The sequence below is a fragment of the Anthonomus grandis genome, chromosome 22, assembly GCF_022605725.1.
Source record: "Anthonomus grandis grandis chromosome 22, icAntGran1.3, whole genome shotgun sequence".
Lineage (NCBI taxonomy): Eukaryota > Metazoa > Arthropoda > Insecta > Coleoptera > Curculionidae > Anthonomus > Anthonomus grandis.
In genome coordinates this window covers 15,962,116-15,987,663 of record NC_065567.1, presented here as the reverse complement: position 1 = coordinate 15,987,663, position 25,548 = coordinate 15,962,116, and the positions used below count along the sequence as shown (strand labels likewise).

Here is a 25,548-nt window from a genome sequence, read left to right as displayed (position 1 = left end):
TCTGACATCATTTTAGTGTTTTAGTTTTGTTTCCTATTAAATATTTTAATTTACTTCCTCTAAATTCTGTTTTATTGATAGCTTTACTTATTTTTTAATCAATTTTTTTTTCTTTCTTTCTTTCATTTGTTAAATTATAAATTTTCCACGCATTTACCACCAAACTATTTAATGCATTACAAAATATTGGCCATCACCATTCCTTTCCCGAAATTTGGCACCTATAGTTTGCAATGCCATTGTCGTGTAAATCAACCCCACTCATAAATTTGTTATATTGAGATATTGTATATGGCTGTTGAACGAATATGTCTGCTCTTTCTTTTCTATTTTAACGTTTTACTTTTTTTAGAGGGTCTGTATTAAAAATATTACTGACGATCGTTACAACTGAATTATCATTCCAACGCACTATGGAAATTTTTGATTTATTATCATAAGCAACATTAACTGCACCACGATTAGCTTTTCCAATAGTTTTATTATCTAACAAACGACTTGTTCGATTGTCGCAAATGGTCTCTGTAGCAAAAAAAAAACTTTTTTTAATGATTGAAAAATAATAACCTCATGACAACATCCCCTCCGAGACCTAGCTCTGAATGTACTTTGTTTTCGGCTCCAGCATATGAGAGAAGATAGAAAAGGTTTAGGTGATGCCTAGAAAATGATTAGATGAGAAAAGGCATCATCATTCAAAGCCGAAGAATTCAAGTCAAAACCTAAAGCAACTGGCTTACTCTTTATAAACATTTTACTAGGGTGTCTACCAAAATATGGAACCATTTGTTCATCTATTGAGAGATTGAAAGTAAATATACCAAATTGCAATTTTTTTTTATGGAGCAGATATAAAAAAGGTCTAACTTTTTTTAATGTAAATTTCGTTTTATTCATTAGAATCTATTTCTGCTCATACATTTTTTATTATGTCAAATCCTTTATCTGTATCAGTTGGCCAATACTGCTGAATTCTAGGTAAAAAATGGTCTGACCTATTTATCTATTATATTTGAAGGAACCAGCAGTTTTCTTTTCTTGAAAGCCAATATTTTAGTGTGAGGAATTCCACTTTAGTGCATTTGTATGGTCCTTGGCTTCATTCATATTTACGACATCGTTCTCATTTCCAACTATGTCGTTTGGCTTTTGGCTATCTCGTAAATTACTATCATCGTCAGTCTCTTCTTTATCTGTCAATATGTCAATATCAGGTGGAATATAGATCGCATCAATCGTTATAAATAAAAGCAATTATTTTATTTAAGAAAATAATGTAGAAGAGCTATAAAAATCATGCAATTTTCAAATATACTATAAAATTATAAAATTACGTAAAGGAAACTTTTTTCATCAAGTTTTTTCAAACAGTTTTCATTATTCTCCAAGCTCAAAACTGCTTCCTCCAACGCTCTTGTGAAAAGATATTTTTAAAGAGCAGTTGTTAGAAATAGTTGTCAAAAAGTGTCAATTGTTGTCAAAATGCGTGTTCAAATTTGTATAAAAGAACTTCTGTTGTGATGACTGTCTAGTCAATATTCCTATTTTAAAATATCAATAACTCCAGTGGTGTGTTGATGAACACTATTTGTTTTCAAAAAATTTATTGAAAAAACATTTTTTTTTTTAAATGGATATGCCGATAACTAGAGATTGTGTAAAAGTCATTACTGAGACAAATTTTTGCGAAATTATTTTTTGGGAATACAGGTACAAAATTAATAAAAATATAATCAATTTTTTATCAGTATTTTAGAAGCTATATTTTTGCAATTATGTAATTTTTTTAGACTTTTACTGCTACCGCTTTTTCTTCTATACCTATTTTTTCCCAAAACATTATTACAGCATTTTGAAATTCTTTGTGCTTTTAATGATTAAAAATTTCATGCGATACATAAAAGTTTTATTAAAAAAATTATGTAATTTTCTTGACCTTCGGTACAATTGAAGTTAATAGGCCTTTTCTGTAAACCAGCTTGGTTATTTGTAAAACATTTTGGTCTAATGTTTGAAGCCATGGTGTAACATCCGGAGGCATGTAGTTTTTTCTAATTTTTAATGAATAGACGTTTAGAAGTTGACGCTGAGAAGACAACTATTTACCTGCAATTTTTAGCGGTCTTATACCAAAGGGCCATTTAAATTTGCAGTGAATTTTTCATGCGTTTCAACGTTTTATGATGAATATAAAGTGTTTTCCTTCAGCATATCGCTCGTAACTGGCAAATTCCGTTCACGCTGTTTGGTAAACCATTTATACAGCAAAGTTTCCATCTTGGGATTTTATGCTCTTTTTAAGGTGCATTTTTTCATTTTATTAGGTCTTAAACTCTCCAACTACTTTTAGAATTTTTTCTTCTTTATTTTTAATTCGACATACAATGAATTTTTCCTATTTGATATTTCTTTGCCAGTGCAGTAACACATGGGACAATTGTCTTATGGATAAATCCCATTTTTAATTATCAATTAAAAGCCGGTATATCTAACAATGGAAAGCGGCTATTTTGTGATATAAGGATGGTTGTAATTCTAAGATATGATCTATTTCCGTGGGTTTTCTGCAATGGAAAAGTTAGCTTCCAATTCAAGGGTGTAATAAATATTTTCATGGATATTATTTAGTTTATTAAGAAGATTTTTGACCTCAATAGAATTCTTCGTTATTGTAGGGTATGAACAAGCGCAAATTACGATACTTTCTAGAAATTTTTTATGACATTTAAAAAGGCAAAGGATATTTATTCCAGACACACAAAATTCGCGTGACGAGCGAAAACAATTCAAGCAAATGGAAATGATAATCTATTCACCTGAAATTCCCCATATAGCTCTAGGCTGAATTATTAATAAGCTTGTTCCCGACGTCGTTCAATATTGCCAGTTTTTTGTTATTCTAGGCCTTAGAAAGTGATTGTATTGTCTAGTAGTCTGTTGTGAATTTTTTTTTATATTTTTATGAAGGCACTAAACTAAATAAAGATACAAAAGTAACAGTGACGGTTGTAGGTTGATAATTAGGACTTTCGAATAAGCCCTTTGATCCTTAAGTTTCTTTAGGGAAAGGATACTGGAATTTATTACATAGGAATAGTTTTGTGAGATAGTCACTATAAAAACAATTGTTGTGAGCGCTTTAATTTCGACAATTCTATACACTATTCTGGTGTATTCCACCTCTCGGAGACTGGAGTAAGAGGCCGGCGGACACATTCAGAGAACCATAAGATTGTTATAAAATAATATACAAGAGTTGTACTTTTACATATCAGACTACAGTTTTTTTTTTCTGTGATATTGTTATTCTAAAACAGCTTTGATTTATAAAACAATATAAAAATATGACACAATATTATTACACAAAAATCGACGAGAGGGGTAGTTTTTTAATTTTTCCTTAAAGAACATTATTGAGTTAAGGGCCCTTATTCTGGCTGCTACACAGTTAAAGAACTTTACCCCTAAATATCTGGATTCGTTTTTGGATTTCTCAAGCCGGCAAGATTGTATTGTTGTTCCTAGTAGGATAGTTATGAATGTCTTCATGGGAGGTCAAGATTTTGCTTAACGTGCAACAAACGCTACAGGATGTACATACAGCGTAAAGTTAGAATTTTTCGTTTTTTTTAAAAGAACTCCTACCGTCTTCTTTATAAGCCAAAAATAATCAGTAAATATTTTTTTGACCTTATCAAAGTGGCAAGAATGGCCCTACGAAAGAATGGCGTAAGTTAAGTGAGAATGGAAATTGCTATGCTATAAAAAGGAAAAAATGTTTGGATAGTTTTTTTTGATAGGTTAACAAGATGCCTCTAAGGTTAATGGCATATCTAAGTGAACCGAGAAACTTGGGTTCCTAACTGCATTGGGGTAGTAATGGTTATACAGCATCGTTATTGTTGATTACCATCCAACAGATATGACTCCAGCAGTAGAAGTTTGCACTTTAATGAAAATTATACTTGTTCATTTTTTTAGAAGAATGGTACGTGTGACCCAATCAAAGGCCTTTGTGAGGTCTAAAAAAAATAATTGTGTCAAGATAATATTCAAATCCTTCTAAAATATTGCTAGTAAAGTGATCAATGGTTAAGGTAGAGTGATTTGATTTTTACGAAACCCCAACTGGTTCATAGCAAATAGTCTGTTAATCTTAAAATGGTCATTAATTTGATATTTTAGTATGCGTTTAACATCTTTAGGTAGGATGGTCAGTAGAGAGATATTGGGCGATAATTGTCTTCATTAGACATTTTATTCTTAAAAAGAAGGCTTTACCATAGCGGTTTTAAAGACTTTAGGATAGCACATATGTTGCAAAGAAGAGATTGCTTTATGCTTATTGTTGGAGGCTGAAATATCTTTTTTTTTTCTTTTAAAAATCTTGCACTTAACTGCTGAGAAACTGCCATGTCGATGTCCTTAAATGTAACTGGTTTAAACTTAAAAGTAGGAATATTTTCCAATGATATTGAATAAACGTATAGACGTTAGACATTGAAGAATGATTGTTGGTTATGAAGTCATAATTTCTTTTAATGCCCTAATAGTTTTATAATTTTTTCTGTATTTAGGGATGACACTTTTTATCATGGCAATCGAATCTCTGTGATTTAAAGATATTGAAAATTAAAGTCTCTCACTTATCTCTCATAGATCATTCTTAAACCAATTTACATTTTTACTTTCAGTTTTGTTAATTTATTCAGATTTTTCAGAAAAAGACACATATATGGCATTTGTTATAGTATCAGTAAACATTTAGAAATTTTGTCTAGATCAACATCCTAAACGAAGATAAGGTTATAGCTAAGCATATTTTCGTAAAAAAGAAAATATCTTTTGAAATGTAAATAGTGGAAATATTGGCGTAGATATAATTTTATGTTCTCAAGCCGTTTTCGTAAATGAAACTAGCAATTGCCAACTTTATATGAGTCGACACAAAAAAACTTTATTAAATAAAATAAATATATTTATAAAATAAAAGTTGTATTCAAAAAAGGAAGAAATTGGTAGATAGTTCTAGAGTTCAGAAAGCTAATTAGTATTGCCTAAAAACTCCGCTTCACTCTTAGATTTAAATCAAGGAAAAATTAGTGGGTCGTAAACTTATTGCTAAAAGTTGAACGAACCCAGAAATCGTTCAACTTTTCACTCCTCTCAAAATATTAACTGCTGTAACTAGAACTATTCTTGTGTGTGGTCTAACTTAAAATCAATATTTGCTGATGCAATTTTTGCACAGAAAGTCTTCTTTCTCGCAAATAAAAGTGTAACTAGAATTATTTATATACAATTATATAAATAATCGATATTAATAATTAAAATTAACATTATCTGGCTATTTTACCAATTACATAGAACGAATATAATTTCATTAGCTTCCTTTATGATAACTGCTCACATTAAGATAGGGATATAAAAATTAAAATTGAAATTCTTCATTCTTTTTTCTCTAATATGACATTTCTAAAATATAATATTTATTTAATAAAATCTTAATTTTTCAGATGCAAACGCATATTTTTTCAGGTTATAATTTTTGATGCAGATATGTTAATAAGCTTTGGGTTTAACTTGACATCACAGGTAGTTTTTTCGACGATGTTATAAACTTCTTGCATATTTTCGAAAATTATACTGGATCCTATGTGCGACTAGAGGCTACGCATTGCTAAGAAGTGCTGCACGCTGAATTTTTGAGAATAAGTGAGACTAAATGCGGGGAAGCTTTTTAAATATGGTGATAAAAAAGGAAAACAAATATGTGTAGCGTTAAACGTTAGTGGAAATATTTAATTTTATATGTCATTTAAAACAGATGTACTGAAACAACCTTATGGAAAAGGTATTTATTTTTATATTAGACTAATAGTTTAGCTATAGATTTGAAACAATAAAGACATTCTTGGTTGTGTTGCAAAGGATGAAGTTTGCTACTCAATCATCACTTAATTTGTTTACACAGATAAAGAATATCGCTGTGAGGTCGACTGTTTTCACAACTCATTTCTCTAAAACATATTACTTATTAGTATTATATATACTGCATATTAAAATTTAATGGTTTATGTTTCTAGATACGTTTTTCCTTAATTGACAGTAATATTGTAAATTGTAACTATTTTAACGGTTATGTGCGCAATTAGTTTAATGACTACATTTTTCTGTATGACAATTTTAGCTGTATGAAATTGTTAGATTGAAATTAAAATGTTTTTTTTTTAATATTAGGCAACCACTTAACCTGTAACTACTTGATAACCTGATTTTTTTTATTATTAAAATCAATAAAATTATTTAAAGGACCTATGGAATTAGTTAAAAATAGTCAAAGCAGGTATTCCAAGGAAAACGCCTCTTCCATTGTATATTGTATTGCACAAACCGAAATATTTGAAGGACAAACAAGTCATTTGATAAAACATCTGCAGATAATCCACGAAAAACTTTTTTAACAAATTTAACTAACACGTTCTACTTTATAATCAAGATATTACGTAAGAGTCCTTTTATTTTGTGTCCTTTGTAGATGTAGGATTCAGGTTGCTGTCTGAATTTTCGAATTTTTCTGAATTTTCGACCCATTCTTCTACTACCTACTCTTGGTAAGGTTATAGAAAAACTTTTAAAAGAGTGTGTCTTGCTTTTTTTAAATCACCTTATTCTTAGCAACTCCTGGTTGGGAATTTTAAACAATGCAAGCACTATATTCAAATTTCAACGGTAGGGAAGTCGCTGCAGCAAATCAAGTTTGACTGCATAAGCCATCACTTGAGGTATAAACTTTACACTAAAGCACAGTTACATAACTCTGCATTTAACTCTGCTTTAGTGGCAAGTTTATACCTCAAGTTTATATCTCAGGGTTCGAGCTTAAACTCCTTTGTTTTATATTAATGACCTTCCTATGTTAGATATTTCAGTAATACTTTGGAGTAATAGAAGTTCTGCGCAACCTATTTTAAAAGTTTCTTGTAACTTCTTTTTATCTCTCTAAAGATTCTTACCCTGGCTTACTTTGTTCATCTTGGAAACCGCATGAGAAGTGTGCTTCTGAGTTGCAAAAGCAGAGCAACCTGAATAATTACCCATTATGCTTACCTGCCACCAGTTTCCTTCCTTAAGTTACCTAACCAGCATCTGAATTCATTATGGGTTTAATAGTGTACAATAATGACAAGAAATTATTTAATGGTTTAAATGAATTTTAATTTGCGTGAAAGGACAAAAGTTTTTTATTTTAAATTTTATCAATGTGTGCATGTATTATCAATTATTGTTAATTTCATTTTAAATAATATTTGACGCTTTTTCTATGATATTTACATTAATATTAGATGACAATAAGGCATATTTTGAATGAAACCGAACAGCTGATCAGAACAGCTCTTACGCTCTTCATATGCGCAGAAGCTCAACCTTGTGTATCAGCGCAAAATTCACACCAACAATGCCTCCTAAAGGTCCTAAATAAAGCAGGCTACTCACTAGGGGATATTTTGGGCAACATTTTGATTTAATTTTATAGTGTGTGTATTAGTTGGTCAAGATGATGCTAAGTTGCAGCCATTCACAAACTAAAAAGCGAACGCGTGAGCGAAATGTATTGTGCAGATGTGTGGTTCCATTGAATGATTATTGATAATTAATGTGTTGAAATATTGATCTATTAGTTTTTTTCTAACGCAGATAAGGAGTTAATCGATCTTTATTTAACAGAAAATAAGTTGTGAAGAAATCATGGTGCTAAGTTTAGATTCACAGTCCCTTGTGGTAGATCAAATATCTCAATATTGTTAGTATTTATTCTTATTTAAGACTTCTTGCAAACGTCGATGTATCATCCATTCTTAAATCATTTTGAAGTCCTTTGTGTTTAGCTCCTCAATTCTTTCAACATATTAATGTGAGAGTATTTTTAGTGCTCCTTAGCTCATACTAGACTTTTTCTTTTCCTATTCGCCCTGGCTTTTGTCAATTCTACTGCATTTGTTGCTGGTATAAATGAATTAAAAATTTTATTATTTTTTTTCTTCCACGTGTAGCATGTCAAAGTTAAAGCGTACAATTCCAATTTAGGTTACCGGTCATCGCTCGAGGCAGTACGACATCCGCACTTCTCAATATTTCTGTATAGTTAAACCCTTGGTTTTTAATTTTTTTTAACCTAATTGCTTTTGTTGATGATAGTGATGAACCTTTTAAGAGGAATATGCTGGCAGTGTTTAATGGCACATTATAACTTATTAATTTTAGTAAATTTTTTTAAGCTTTAACATCGAAACTAGTAAATTCAGCCGAAATTACTTCAAGCGTTTAGCATTCATGTTGATCACTTCAATTTTACGACCCATGCCTACACTTTTTAATTTCTTGAGGACTAAAACTATATTATTCTTGAGTTCTAAGACTTCTTAGTAGTTCCTTAATGTTGAATATTTTAATAAAAGGCTAGTTAATAATACATTTGGTACTCGTTGGATTTGTTACCAATTTACCTGTTTGCTTTTGAATTGAACGTAATAGTTATAAATCCATTTTGATTAATATCTTATACTTAAATTGTCAAGATATAGAAAAGTAAATAAAGAACGCTCCTAAAATACTGTCCTTAAAGTTTAAAGCCACGCCCATTAACTTTTAATGAACATATAGCGGGAAGAAGATAAAAATCTGATTGCGGTAAATACACCAATATACCTTGAGTTTATACCTTATTTAAAATTTTCACCTTTCGATCAATGTTACGTTAAATCGGATCTTGTTTTGCTTGTATGTACTCTGTAGAAGTACTTAGCCTGTAACGTGCGGAATCGGCAATGTCAATACCTAAAAAGGTCTGGCCACCGGTTGTCGTTAAATCCAAGACATCTTTTTTAATCGGTGGATCAAGTTCTCTGATTATATTAAGTAATGTCTAGGATAAAACGACAATTAACTTAGAAATAAAACAGCCTATCGTCTGCATTCTCATGTCTCCATAAGTCATTTGCATAATTTTGCGTCTAGGAGGCGAAATTATTGAGCAAATACCTTGCATGGCCTTAAGCTACTTACACACGTTATTTATTTCTTGTATTTATTCATGAAGCCACCTCTTGAGAGAATTGTCATTATTTCAAGCCCGCGACATAGGAGTTTTCTCTGGCTGGTTTTTTTTTATAAGATTTCATGCCAACACTCTCCGGTATTTTTAGAGAGTCAACCCATAATTTAATCGATTTTAAACTGATCACCGATTATATGTTTGCCTGTATTCGAAAATAATTCGTTACGGATGTCTTGAATCACCAATCTTTTCACATATCAGACATAACGTCAAAACAATAGGTGGTGATTATAATGTAGTTGACTCATCCGTTTTGTTGTTTTCTTTGAACTATTTGGCTCTTATCTATGTATTCATTCTGATTTTATGAGTTATTCTGATATTTACCTTTAACAGAAGTCAAAAAGCTTCTATTAATGTTCCTCACTAGTACGAAAAGTACTTTTTACACTTACACTGGTGGCCAAAAGTAGATTGACAACTACTTATTTTTCAATTTTTCAAATTTGTTTATATCACGGTTGAGGAAATTATAAATTAGGTGGGACAGTACCTGATTAAAAAACAACGGAGCCTATTTGTAATGTTTAATTATATTTAAACTATTTATTCGTAATACCCAATTTTATTAAAAAAAAATAAAAAAACTAAACAATTTTCAAGTGGCCAAAATTAAATTGACAAATTCAAAGCTTACTAAAATAAAAATAAGTATAGAAAATTTAAAGGGTTTTATTCAATAATGCGTTGCATAGCCTCTATTTCTTCTCACTTCCACCGACCTTTTGGGTATTGACCTAATTAAATTGTCAATATAGGACGTGTCAATGGATATCCAGCATGCCTTCAAAGCTTCAAAAAGTTCTTGTTTATTTTTGAAATTTTTACATCGGATGTGACGATCAATGTAATCCCAAATGTTCTCGACCGGATTTAGGTCCGGTGACTGTGACGGCCATTTGATAACTTTAATTTTTTCTTGGGTCAACCATTGCTTAACGACCTTGGATGCGTGTTTCGGATCGTTATTATGTTGAAAGTAGTGGTTGAGTGGCATAACTTCATCAGCGTAAGGTACCATAACATCCTGCAGTATGTCTTTATACATGAAACGATCCATCGTGCCTTCTATCAAGTGTAGTGGACCCATCCCATAGCCCGAAAAACACCATCACGGAACCACCTCCATGCTTGACTGTGGACACCGTATATTTGGGATCATACCTTTGGTTCACAGGACGCCTAACATATCTTTTGCCATCCGAATTAATCAAATTGAACTTTGATTCATCACTAATAATAACCTTTCATTCGGAGACTGTCCAGTGACTATGTTCTCGAGCAAAGCTCAATCGCGTTCATACGTTTTTTAAACTTAGCAGTGGTTTCTTTGCAGGGCGTCTTCTTTTTAAATCACTATAGTGAAGTCTCCTTCTAATGGTACGACAACTAACTGAACCCACACCTTCTTCTTCCAAATGCAGCTTGATTTCTTTTGAAGTTGCGAATGGGTCAAGTTTTGCTTTTTTCAAAATTAATTTGTCAACACGACTAGTGGTCTTCTTTGGTCGGCCAGTTTTTTTATAGGAACAACACTTCCACGGAGATTAAATTTTTTTATTATTTGACTTACTGTTGCCCTCAAAAGAGAAAATTTTCGAGCAATATCCGCCTGTTTAACCCCTTTCCGGTAATCGTCGATTATTCGCATCTTAATATCGATCGATAAAGTTATACCACGTGGCATTGTGAATATTTTTCAAAACTAATAGTAAGGAAAGTCAAATCAACAGAAACCAACGCATAAAACTCAGAGACTGAATAAATATGTTGTTTGTCAATCCAATTTTGGCCACTTATGGCACACTTGTGCCGTCAAACAAAATTATTGGAATTTGATAAAAAAAATATTGAGAAAAAGTGCAAGCAATAAAAATCTATGGAATTTGTTTCTTCAAACTATGTTGTTTACATTCCTGAACACTAATAAGCTCAACCGGTTTTTCCTTTGCTTCAATCTACTTTTGGCCACCAGTGTATGTTTTAACACTATTTAAGTTTGTAAATTTTTTTATTGTTTCTTCATAGTCCACTTCAAAATACTACTACGTTAATGAGAATTATACAACGTTATTTTGCAAGAATAAAATTTGCAATTTGCAAATTAAGAAAAATCTGCGTTCATGGCTGATATCAAATTGCTAGATCAATGAAATTGATTCGCCAGTGACTTCAATCAGATATTAGCAAATTGAGGTATACTTAAAGAAAGTAATGATTTTAGATGTTTGAATGCGTTAAACAGTCGTAATTGTAGGAACGGTGACTGCGAAATTGATTCATAAAAAAATTACTTTCTTTTTAACATAATTTTTATAACTGTTCAAAAATCAGAAATATTTGGCTGCGGAGATTCCATTCACTTAAGGCGGCATTGTACATTAGATGGTCAATTCACTCAATTTAAAGGTGAACAATAGTATTCGAAAAATCCATGTAGACAACAGTTTGCAAATTATTATTTACAGATTCTGCTATAAATTCAGTGATTGTTATAAGATTAGAGATAGTAGCACTACCCTTTATGAATCCTTGTTGTCGAAAGTTCGGAAACTTAAAAAATTTAACGAGATTCATTATCACAATATTATCAATAATATTGTGATAATGTTTATATGGACAAGAACAAATATAAATAAATACAGCGGCTAAAGCTTCTCTCAAATATTCTCGTTTTGTGACGAGGGGATGTTTCTTAAATCTAAATACAATCCAATTCAACTTTTCGGTAAAGATAATCAGGATATTTCTTCAAAATAGCGTGCGTTCACCACCCAAAGATTTTTTTTTGTGTAATGGATAATCCTTGCATCATTTTCCAAAAATCCATACACACCATCACAGTGTTTAAAATACAATAACACGAGAGTTTCACATATATCTTCATTGATCATTGATATTTATTTGTTTATTGAATTACAGTATCAACATATAATATTAGCATATAAATGTACAATGCACCTAATAAAAAGTTTAAAATATTTCTTATAATCTATAATATATTTAAGTATTTACAACTACCCACATTTAGAAAAAAAAATATACATATTTATATTATCACATATCAGGCCTGAAACTGAGAAGCCTGAAAAGTCTAATTTCATGTCTAATTCTGTCTAATGTCAGTCTAATTCCTGTAACATGTCTTAAATCTGTAATAGCAATATCAAGGTTAGAGGCATAAATATTAAAATAATCACTCATTTTATATATTGGTGAGTTCTTGTATTATATTGCCATAATTTGAGGAGCATCAATCTTATTTGTCAAAATTTTATAAATGTACACTAGGGATGTTTTAACGCGCCGATTTAATAGGGATAATCTGTCAAATATTTTCAGAAGCAAATTATGGTTATGACCTTGTTCGAGATAATATTCAAATCTCTTAAAAAACATATATTTTAAAAATTTGCGGTGTACGCGCTCTATAGTTTTAATCCAGACGTCATATTGTGAAGACCAAATTATAATTCCATATTCTAACCTCAATAAAACCAGATTATCAAATAGTTTTAAACAACACTCAACATTAAAGTTTTTGGCAGTTCTAATAACGAAACCCATTATTTTGTGTGCCGCATTAACTGTGTTAATAATTTGATCGGTAAAAGCTAAATTACAGTCAACAATTACACCTAAATAATTTTCATTGCTGGTATGTTCAAGCTGGGTACCGCTAATATTGTAGCTATAATTAATTATATTTTTGTTAAGTGTCAGCAACATTGCTGAACATTTTTTATTATTAAAATCAAATGATTTTGCATTACACCAATCAACAACCCTATCTAAATCATTCTGCAAAGAGATGCAATCACCTAGAGAGGTAATTTCCATGTAAATCTTCTGCAAAAAGTAGCTTTTGTGAATCATTAGAAACAGAAGCAATTTTATTTATGGCAACCAAAAATAACAGCGGTCCCAAATTGGAACCTTGGGAGTACTAGTGTAAACATCAGACCTGGCGCCCTTAACATTAACATACTGTTGTCTATTTCCTAAATAGAAAAAATTAACTGAAATAAATCTGTAGTTACATTATTTTCATAAGGAGCTGTTATTATTATGGAATGTCGAATCTTATCAAATGCTTTCTCCATGTCGGTATATATGACATCAACCTGCTTTTTATTTTTCAAAGCATTGTGAACAAATTGACAAAATGTAATCAAATTAGTTAATGTTGATTTATTGGGCAAAAATCCATGTTGCTATTTGGATATATTATGACTGACTTCAGCATATAATCAAGGAAATAAAGTTATCTCAAATACTTTAGAAACAGCATTCAGAATGGTAACAGGTCTATAGTTTATCTATATTCCATACTTGTCTACAGTGAATTCTGCTAAAAAGAAGTGGCTTTAATGTATTTGGATTTAAACATATTTTTGTTGATTCCTGCATAAATATCTCAGGTAATGCATGAGACCAAAGAACCGACAAAAGACCCTAGGGGTATGCTACAAGAAGAATACTTGCAGATGATAGCTGTCCATTGAGTTTTACTTCGCTCGGTCAGATGTTAGTATACATGGGGATGGTTTTTCTCCAAAACCCAGATATTTTAATCCCTAGTAATCACTAATGATTTATCCTGTCAAAGTCTTTATAATAATCCAGTAGAACCAAAGTTCTGCAAAATATAAAGCACTTTTCTAAGTCAAATTGGCTTGGAAAACACTTTATCCCAGCTAATAAAGCCGATTTCACTTCAGGCAATACAAGCTGCAATTCTGAAGTGTCCAGCTCCCTCTTTTACTTTCTGGTATCAGGGTTTCTGTGTTGAGCCCAAAGTGCAGTGTTTGCAAAAAGATTTGCTAATTTCGATCAACTCTCATGTCATCAAAAATAAAAAAAAATGCATATTTTCTAACCTATCATAACTTCCTTTCATCATTTCAGAAATAAATTTCAAAAAAATAATTAATCCGTCATTTTAAATGTATACATTGTATTGCGGATAGGTAAAGAAAAGGGCTGTAAAAGAAAAAATAACTTAATAAAATATTTTTCGTCCTTAATATTGATGTTCATTGGTCATTACTATATTTATATGCCAACAGCTTATATACAAACAGGAAACTTGTGTTTTTGCAAGGTTTCTTCAAATATCATATTTCACAACTTATTACAGGTAATTCCGTAATGTTAATAAAAGCATATATGTTTATTTTCACAAGGCAATTAATCTCCACACATCGTTAAATCTCTTCAGCAAAACTAATGTTTACAGAGATATTTTTAACCAATTAATTGTTTTGGTTTGATATTTTATTCCGTTTTCAAGTTAAATCTGGTAATTATTAACTAGATTATATAAAATCAAATAGATCTGAGTGGGATACTCGAATCGCCAAAGTTTCTAACAAGAAATTTAAATAATTCAAATTAAAATCGAGTTGTGAATAACAAAAGATCCGTGGGTATGATCCGGGACGTTGGTGAGAATCCAAATTTATTTTTTGTTCATTACTTTTTGTATTCTATATGGATAACGTTGTATTACCGAACCGTTAAATGTTTGTGAATTTCAATATGCATGGTCAACTATTATACCAAGAAATATGAATCATTCACTTTTGCTGCGTACGGTTATTAAAATATAAATTAAACAAGTGTGTGCAACCAAGAATTACTTAGAATGGGAAAAGAATAATTTTGCAATTTTTAATACTTTAAACAACTGCCCAACAAGCTTAATTAAACTTATCTTCCCTCTGGCACTTGTGCAATTCCTAAAAGTTAACATGCATGTACCAATCAAAATAAACATTCACGGTTATGAAAAGGTCATCACTAAATAACATCAAAATTTCTAATAATTCAGGGTTAACCAAACCTTTCATCTATGTTTGAGTCAATCAGAATAATTTTATTACATTTTCCGGTACTGACTGCCGAAAGCCCTGATCGCGACTCTTTGTCTTGAGAAGATAAAGGTACCACCTAGACCAAGTCAACAACCGTCGTGCTGGGTATTCTATATTATTTTTTCATTACGTAATGCACCGCTTGCTTTACCATATGCGGCGGGTGGACCATCATTTGATATCTTCCCACTGTTCTACTGTTTTTCATGTTAAGCAGTACCAACCTTTAGAAAAAGTAGGATGATTGACCCACATATTTGGTTGCTCTATTTATCTTTTTGAAAGTATTGAAAATATAGGTTCAATTAATTAATACAAGAAAAAGAAATAGAATTGCTAATAAGTCAGGAATTCACGCTTTAACACATAGAATGAGCGAAAGTTAAAAAAATTAGAAATCTTATTTTTGTTTTTGTTAATTCTGCTTTACCTGAGTCTGTCTGTCTGAGTTCCATGATCAAAACGACATATTTTAAGTTAGTGTTCACAAATAGGATTATCTCTTAATGCACGGATGCATTTACATTGGTAGTATTATATTTACACTAAGAAAAGGAGTTTTTTGTATTTTCTATACAGGGCATTTTTTAAGTATATTACAAATTTATAACCCGAAAGGAATTTCCCACTGAGTAGTTCTAAGACAAAATGTTTGTATCGTTTTATACACAGTTTCTAGTTTGTTTCATAATACTTCGTTTTCAGTTTTAGTAAAACTTTTTCTGAAGAAAAAGTTACGTATAAAATTTTAATAATTTGCAATATGTGTGATTTTTTTTCTTCAAAACGAAGCAGATATAAAAAAAAATGTTAATCTAGAGAGCAACAAAATTACTTCTCTACACCATTTGACCGGTTACTTTTTTTAACAAAAAATGACACTTTCTTGACATTGTCCATTTTCATCATTATAGAGCAAATAATGAATTACTTTTTTATTTACTCCTTTTATTGAATTTTTATGAAATATTGTGTTTTTTTTTAAAGAAATACTTAATACAAGAAGATACACTACAGATACAGATATTGGAGTCGATGCAAAATGCACAATTTTTAAGTATTGTTAAAACGTAAGTCATCAAACAATTTTAGGGTATCAAAAAGTGCCGATTCAAGAGTCATTAATCGCAAGAATGTCATAAAAAAAATCTTGTAATCCGAGTTGTTTATTGGTATTCCGGATTTATCTCGTATGCTAAAGTTCAACATTTTCTCTCAAAAAACAAAAGTTAAAGAGCTAAAGCAGGTGCTTTGTACACTGAGTATAAGCTGTTCATCTTAGAATCGCCTAAAGAAACTCCTGAAAATCTACTTCTTGTATAAGATAGGAGTGTTTCGAATGACATCCTGAGCATAAAAATCCCGCTTATCATTTTTATAATTAAATTTCGAATAAGAGAATTCTTATTATAAATAATTTCCTTGTTTTTAATTTCATATATGACCCATGTCGACACTATTAATAAAACGTGCAGTAATAATAAAAAAATTACTATATTACTTTTAACGTATACCATTGTTTCAGATAAAATGACCAACTAAGCATCCAAAACGACCACACAAATTGCCAGTGAAGGCCTTATAATGCCAGTAGGAGTCAGTAAGTATTCTTTTGCCAATATAAACATATCTTTTACGTTTATGATAAATGATAAACTGCGTAACTTTCTGGGCAAAAACAGCCAAGCCACTTTTATCTTGAGCTCTGAAACGTACATGGTGACTTCGAAGTCGAGTCATTATAGTATCTAAAACATTTTTTTTCAAAATACATTTCTTTATTTGAGTTAAAATAAAAATTGCAGTTTATGTCCGGTCCTGTCGCGTCAGCTACTTTATTATGTGCGTTTGAGATTGCGTGAAGTAATGGTGAAGACGCGCGCCGCTTTGAACCATCAATAACGGAATAATTTCTCCATAAAGCAACGGCAGGACCGTAGTGGGATTTAATAAAATTCTTTTATTTAATTCTTTTTAAATTTTTACACTTATTTCAATTGGGCACCTGCAAGCCAAAAATTTGTTTTTAAAAACCCAATTAAATTAAATCGAATTTAATTTTTTTTTTCTAATTTGATATATTATCCACGTAGAAAAAGTATAATTAGCCTTTGCGGCATTTGACTCAACTTAAAATAATAAGTTATTCTTAGCACTCTGACACACACTTCGCAAGTTAATAAACTCTTGACATTTATAAACAAATAAAAACCATTAAACTAAAACGAAAATTCATTAATATATCACGCTTAAAATGATCTATCCAAAAAGGTCAAACAGAACAAACAAGACCTTTGCAAAAACCTGTGACCCACGGGTCGCATTTTCCTCGCGCAATAGCCTTTGTTCAGTTTGCTACAGTCTATTGTATTTTTGTTTGAAAATCTCGACCTACAGATTTAAAAAAAAAGAGCCGTTTGTAGCATGGCTTCGATTTGAAGAATCGATAACGTCGTCACTTCGTGGTGACAGGACAGTTAAGTCGGCGAGCGGTATGTTTTGTAATTTTGCTGATTAATGGATATAATCGTGAAACTATTTAAAAAAAATCAAAGAACGTGGAATACATTTCTTGGATATTTTAACTATTTTTATTGAAGCATGACCAAACAACTTAAGTAGATTCTAAAAAGTAGCAATCGTTTACAACCATCAAGATTAAATAATTCAGATGAAACAATTAAAACAGAGGATCGGGACAAAGAATCACTTATTAGGTATTTTCAACTTTTTCAAGTCAAGTTAGTTGAGTGGACACTGAATTCACCATTTGTGAACATAATCCATTGGTAGAAAAATATAGTAGTCCTAATGTTGTCAGTGTTGCTTCTTTTCAACATATTCTATTTTCCATAATAATTTGACACTAACAACGCTCACATCGAGTTTGATAAAAAAAAGTTAATATTTTTTTATTTATAAAATTATTGCATGGTGAATTCAAATATATGGACGGAGAATTTATTTTCTAAAGTTGTAGTTACTTTACAGTACACTAAAAGATCTAAAATAGGAAGAAAAAAATATAAACGGAAATTGAATATTTCAGCTAGAATACGACAATAGCTAAAAGAAATAAAAAAAAAACAAATTGGAAAATTGGCCTAAAAACTTAAAAAATATTGTTAAATTGTATAACAGTTATGTGAGTTACTATTTTTTTTTTAAATGCCATTAGTGCCAGACTCTAAATTGAATCACCCTTTACTCTCAGGTTACTACTAATCATTAGACAACATCGACACTTTTCACTTTGCTTAGTTAACATTTACAATCACATTAACCACACAATCTTAAGAAAAACAATCATAGAAATACAAATACAAACATTTATTTTAATAATATGAATTACAAAAGTCAATAATATAACTAAATTCAGAATTCAAAAGCTGCAAGTATCTTGTCTGGAATCTGTTTGAAATACGTACATAAAAATGCTCTAGACGACAAAGGCATTAAAAGACAATTAAACGAAAATTTCAAAATTTACTGAGAAAATATTGAAATTACACATCTAAATTAATTTCGAAAACCCTGCTGAACGCATTTTCTAATTTCTTCTCTTTTTTTTTTTACATAGTTTAAATATATGAATACTCCTGTTGTTAATAACAACTCAACCTGTATTTGGTATACTCCTAATTAAATTGTTAATCGTTTTGCTCAATTTGTAGACATTTTGCTCTTTCATACAGTTCAGTAACTATTCCCTTGTTTGGAACGCTATTCCTTGATTTAAAACCCTTGTTTTCACAGTATCCCAAACATGCTCGATAGGATTTAAGCAAGCCAGGAAATACCTGAATATTGTGCTGTTCCAAAAAGTTTCCCGTGGTTCTTGCAATATGCGGACGTGTATTGTCGTGCATAAGTAAATTTTCACCAAATTCTGTAGCGCTTAGATGAACAATGCATGGGTTCTAGAATTTGACCCTGATATGCCTTTGCTGTTAAAAACTCTTTAATAGGAACCAGATGGTTTTCGCAGTAAAACCTACTCCAGCTTAAACCATCAAAGTTCCGCCATGATATGTGTCAGATTTTTGAATGGTTTGCAAGCGAGATGTGTTGCCAGATGTTCCCTACATCCTCAGCCTTCTTGAATCAGGACGTAAGCCAAGATTAACCGGTAAAAAGAATGCATGCCCATTCACGTTCTTGCCAATTCTGATGTTCTTCGGCCCATCCTAATTTCGTTGCACGATTTCCATGGAGATCTAAATGGAAATGTGGAGTAAAGATTGATTTCATGTAACCTATTCCTTAATGTTTGAGCAGTGAGACTAACACCATGAATATGTTTAACCTCACTTCTTAACGGGCTAGCAATAATATTAGGATTTCGTAATGCCTGAAGGCGAATAAACATTTCATATATATGCTTTGTTTCTGTTATTGGACTAGTATGTCTTGCTGCCTCACATCTCTTCAAATCTCTGCGACATCCACATGTTTATACCAACCGCTCGTAACTGCGTTTTACGATCAAGGTGTTGGCCTTTGCATATTGACTATGTTGCACGAACAATTAAAAGAAATTCTTACTACACTGAAAGGAAAAAATTTATTGAATACATTTTCCAGTTTATCAAATACGCCTTGAAGCTTTTAAACTATTTATTTAATATCAACATGAACCACTTAATATGATGTATGTGATAAGGTATGCTCAAAGGAATATTCAACAAACAAACATAATTTATCTGCGAAACATTTTGTTTTCATCTCAAAATGAAATGGCTTTTTTTTCTTCCATATCCAATGCAAATCCTTTGCATAAAGCCATAAGAAAATTTGTTAATTGAGATAATATCTGCCTTTTTTGAAAAGCCTTGCATGACCAGCTTATGAAAAAACGCGGGGCCGATAAATACTACATGTGTTTGGGATGCATTGAGAGAAACTAATGGTATACTAAAATTACCTCTATCAGCAGATCTGGTTGAAACATTATGAATGATTGGCATTTTCAAAACATTTAATAAAAGAACTTGATTAATGAAAACTGAAAATTATACTTATAACTTATAATGATGAATGAAACTTGTATATATAAATTGTTTTTTCATATTTTTTTGACCACATTCTGAATATGATTTTTTTGATCAGTCATAACTCCCAAATGCATTCGCTGTGCCGAGTTAGAAATGCACATCCATTTATCTATTATATGTGGCAATTCTACATTTTGATCCCTTCATCCGCGAGGCAACCTTGGACATACAGCTTTAAGGAAAGTACTGTTCAAACATGTATCTTTTACCAAAATGAAGATATCTACATAGCAGACACACTGACAATCCATGTCACATGCGACAAAGAAGGTCATCACTAAACAGGGTGAATAGAGCTTGGCCCAAAGCAGTACCTTGTGGTATCCCAATTGTCGCATTGCATGTTTGAATATGAACGATGCTTATTTTCACTGTGTGCGACCTTTGCGTTAAATAGCATTCACAGAATTTATATAAAGTGGTTCCGTTTTCATTTTTTCTCATAACTTTCAAATGTATGTTTATAGATAAAAGATAAAAGTATATTATAGATAATAGATAAAAGTCTGGCCGGCCTCGACTTCATTATTTAGTGAGGATCTAAGAATTTCAATAATTTCAATCAAGGTACTTAATTCTGCTTAAGTCCTATGTACTTCGTCGATCTGTGAAATATCACCATATAAAAGTAGCAAGTTCTGCAAATTCTCTTACTCAAGAATCCACCTGATGGTTCTTAAAACGGATTTTCCTTTTTCTGTATTGGTCAGCATATGGGTAAGAAATAATTCTAAGCATTAAACTTAGCGATCCAAGACACCGTACTACACTTATATATGATGGCAACTCACATCCTATCTTTAAATATTCAGGAAATAAAAGTAATTAAGAATAATGGGTAGCATACTTGAGTCACTGGCACGCACCGCAGTATTCGTTATTATTATATGATTCCGGTTGAATGTCACGTAATCCTATTTTATTTATTGCACTTCTATATCGCCTCACTACAATTCTAAATAATAAGTTGGCAATTAAAAAAAAATTATTGAAGATTACCCAGTGCTTAAACACGTCGCTGAATTAAAAATTTTCAGATGTGATATATGATACAAAATTAATTATCGTTATTTTTTGTTAAATAATCATCCGAACATAATGGTTCATTACTCCTATGTACCGATTTGCTAAAAAAATTATGGAGACGGGATCAGTGAGATGTGAAAATCTGAGAATTTCAACGCATTTATGTGAAAGTTCGCCACTATCATATCAACAAATTGTGGCTATAAGGAGGAAAAACGCTTTTAAAAAAATTAAATTTGATACGTGGGATAAATCAGGACAATTCGGAACACCTGACTGAGCTGAGTTATTATTGAGCTATTTATTAATTTTATGCAGAAATCTGCCATCAAAAACTTTGTTTAAGATTGTTCTTGCCGATTTATTCAAAATGGTCAATCGAGAGAATTTTCCATACCTATCGATATTTGTATAAGAAGTATCAGAACTTGTTTGAGTGTTTAATAAAATATCGATTTAAAAGCAAGTGTGATTTAGAGAATGTAGGTGAACTGAGCTGCATATTGAAATTTATTTTGATCGGTCATTATATTTAATCATGTTAATCATTGCACAAAATCCTGTTTCGTAAATGGTTAAAATCTTATTAGGAATAGTTCGACGTCATATTAACTATTAATTTAATTTTTTTTCCTTTAAGTTAAACAGGTCTACGTGAGACCTAATTGATGTTTTTTTGATATTAACAAAAATACTAACATATTTGTTTTTTCAAAAATAAATAACATTAATACAGTAAAAAGCATTGAAATAATAACGGAATAAATGCTTCAGCTTTTTTTCTTTAAAAAATAATATTTATTTGGAGCTTCAAGAGCCTTATTAAAGTAATTATAAACATTAATTTTACTTTGCTTTGCTTGAATATTCAAGCTTTAAGGATTTATAATAAAATGATCTAAATTGATGCTTCCAAAGTAAGACAGCGCCAAGAAGATTCAGATATTGTAGCGGATAGTTATAAATAAAATGTATAAAAAATTAAAAATTTAAATACCCACACATTGTCTTCAATAGAAATATTTCCTAGTATGAATATAACTACGAAACTTAACGAAACGTACGAAAAATAGGTATTTTGTATTTATTAACAGATATTTAAGACTTTGATATACATAAGAGACTCTCAAGAGGGCCCAATTCAGACCCCTGAGCAACACCAACGTCTAGATCTCTTTTTTTAATTTTTTTCCATTTATAACAGTAAAATGCTTTTTGCAAAAAAGCATTTTACTGTTATTTTTTGTCCAGTTCAACAGTAATCAGTTCTATTGAGAAAAATATTTTTGTCCGATTCATCAGTAATCAGTTCTATTAAGTCAAATCCCTCCAAAAGTATTGGCTTTTTTTGGAAACCATATTGTTAATTGTTGTAAAAAAGAAACTATTTACAAACCTAATCTGTATCACTTTTTCTAGTTTCTTACTGAAAGTACTCAGTAAAGGGATTGGACGGTAATTGTTTAAGTCATCTGTAGCTTTTTTCTTATGGACTGGAATAATTCCAACTATTTTCAGTTCTTGTGGATATATCCTTTTGGCCAAAACTTCATTTATTAATTTATACAGGGTGTCTACTATAAAAACCGCCAAGCTTTAAGAGGTGATTAAACAAGTCATTTGCGACAAAAAAGTCGTATAACATTTTTTCGGAAAGTTGTTAGTTCTTCTGGTATTTAACATTTTTTGATTTTATCAAATTTCTTTGTTTTTTTCATATAAACAAGAATATCTCCGTTATTCTTATCACCATATAAAATTTAGATATACCATCTGAAAGAGAATTAAATTTGCTATAAGATGGGTATATTTAAGTTTTTGAGTAATTTTTATACCGAGTGTTATCAGTAGTTAAATGTAACATTTGGGAAATGTGCAAAATTAGTGATATCTTCGTTGTCGTTTTTCTAAAACTTGGAAAAATAGGGATATGTTTTTTTTTCAGCGAAAACGCATTTCCAATGATATAGTTACTTTTGTGATAGGTATTTGTTTTCACAGCAATATCATGGATCAAAGAAAGAAAACCACAAAAATTGAAAATTTTCAAATTTTATATTTCTTGATCATTTGAGCACCAATACGGTGAGTACTTGTAGATCTATCTTCCCTAACACAACAACTCCATTTCCATTAGAGAAGCCGTAAACAAATAATATATCGCGATATTCATTCTTTAAGAAAAAAGGCAGGTTTTCTTTCTTTTGTAAATGGCAATGAATCCGCAAAAGAAGGAAATTCACAAACCATGTATTACTTGATTTTAAAACAAAAGCATAGATATTTACAATTTGACAAGAACGGTCATTAAGTTTTTACTTCGACTTAAAGTAGTTAAATAAGTAATTTGATTTACCTAAACGTGCTTAAAAAAATAATGCCTAGTTTCACAAACATTGAATATCGGGACATCTTATTTATTTACGGTGTCGCAAATGGAAACTCGCGGGAGGCAGCAAGGGAGTATGCGCTTCGTTTTCCTAATAGACGGCAACCCCATAGAAGTACATTTGCAGAATTGTTCAGACGCTGCGCTGTGGGGAAACTGGTTCCTTTCGAAGTTTGCGGATTAGAGAAAGTGGTCAAAATGATCAACGCTGTAGACAAGAACCTGCGATTATGAGAGCTGTTACAGAAGATAGATCTCGAAGTACTCGCCGCATTGGTGCTGCATTAAGGATTTACCATTTCACTGTACATAGAGTTCTTAACAAAAAAAATTTGCATCCGTTTCATTTGAAAAAAGTCCAGGATTTATTGCCAGTAGATGGTGAGGTACAGATCAAATATTTTGGATAGATGAAGCAACAATTACAAAAGCCGGAATAATGAATTTAAGAAATAACCATATAAGGCATACAGAAAACCCTCATGCGACTGTTGTTTCATATTTTCAGCATGAGATAAGGGTCAACGTATGGATAGGGTTAATGAGAGGTCGCCTTTTCGGGCCTGTAATACTTCCTGATCGGCTCAATTCCAATGAGTTTTCAAATTTATTAAATAATGACCTTGTTGACTTTCTGGAAGAAATCCCCTTAGCCGCTAGACAGGAACTTTGGTTTCAAATGGACGGATGCCCAGCCCATAATGGCAGAATTGTGCAAAATTCCTTGAATCAATGCTTTGGGTAGAAATGGATCGGAAGATACGGTCCGGTAAGATGGCCGCCCAGAAGGCCTGACCTTACGCCCCTTGACTTTTGTCTGGGGGCACATTAAAATCTAATGTTTATAGTATTAACATTAATACTCGAGACAAACTAATTAATCGAATTAGTGTGTGTTGCAATGAAATGCGACAAAAACGCGTTGAACTTCAACGGGTTGCTGATAGTGTCAGAAGAAGATGCATCAAATGTATTGAACAAGAGGGAAGACATTTTCAACAGTTGTTATAATTTTAGGTTTGTTTAATGAAATTTTGATTTTTTAGTTTTGGTCAATCAAAAAATATGAAATTTGAAAATTTTCAATTTTTGTGGTTTTCTTTCTTTTGCCCATGATATTGCTGTGAAAACAATTAGAAAACGACAACGAAGATACCACTAATTTTGCACATTTCCCAAATGTTACATTTAACTTCTGATAACACCCGGTATAAAAAATTACTCAAAAACTTAAACATACCCATCTCATAGCAAATTTAATTCTCTTTCAGATGGTATATCTAAATTTTATGTGGTGGTAAGAATAACGGAGATATTCTTGTTTATATAAAAAAAAGAAAGATAAAATCAAAAAATGTTAAATACCAGAAGAACTAACAACTTTTCGAAAAAATGTTGTACGACTTTTTTGTTGCAAATGACTTGTTTAATCACCTCTTAAAGTTTGGCGGTTTTTATAGTAGACACCTTGTATATTCATAATTATTGGGCTTGATAAAAATAACCTCAAAAGATCAAAGAGACTCGAACTGCATAATTAGGCCTAAGTTGTTTTAAAGACAATTAACAAGTTATTATAACCATGTTTTTTTTAAATATTTTTAAGCCTCTAAATAATCAATGCTCGGGTTTATAAATTGTCCAAAAGGTGCCTTTTATGTGTAAATGCCTCTCTTTTGGGAGTATATTTTTTACAGAAATAATCTTTTATTCTATTTCCGCCAAATTTCTTGTTACAACTTTAAAAGCCTCCATGCTAATGATTACTTTTGTCTCTTATTTCATTACTATAATTTAATAAATAAGCGTTTACAATAAAGACAACCCACTCTAAGCAATTAGGCTTAGACGTTATGATAAACTATACTAACGTCGAATATACATATTTCATAATAAAGGCACAATTATCAGGAAATGTAAATTAATAAGACATAAGAGATAAATTTAGTAGTTTTAGTAGGTAATTGCAGTAATAGTTCGCAAAATGTCATCTATAGAAACTAAACTGGCCGCATTGGTCCGTTCTACTGAAAAATTATCTCGTGTTTATGGAAAAATGCCGGCTCACGTTTTGACAGTGTGTAA

General features: G+C 31.1%; 1 protein-coding gene across 2 annotated transcripts in view; it reads left to right on the top strand.

The window, feature by feature from the left end:
• Nucleotides 1-25,548, top strand: part of LOC126749073 (klarsicht protein) — a 275,493-nt gene that overhangs the window by 53,303 nt on the left and 196,642 nt on the right. For both annotated transcript variants that reach the window (XM_050458695.1, XM_050458694.1), the window contains one exon: nt 16,520-16,594. In XM_050458695.1, the coding sequence (XP_050314652.1) occupies nt 16,579-16,594 (16 nt within the window). In that variant the 5' untranslated portion in view covers nt 16,520-16,578. The remainder of the gene's footprint in view (nt 1-16,519; nt 16,595-25,548) is intronic.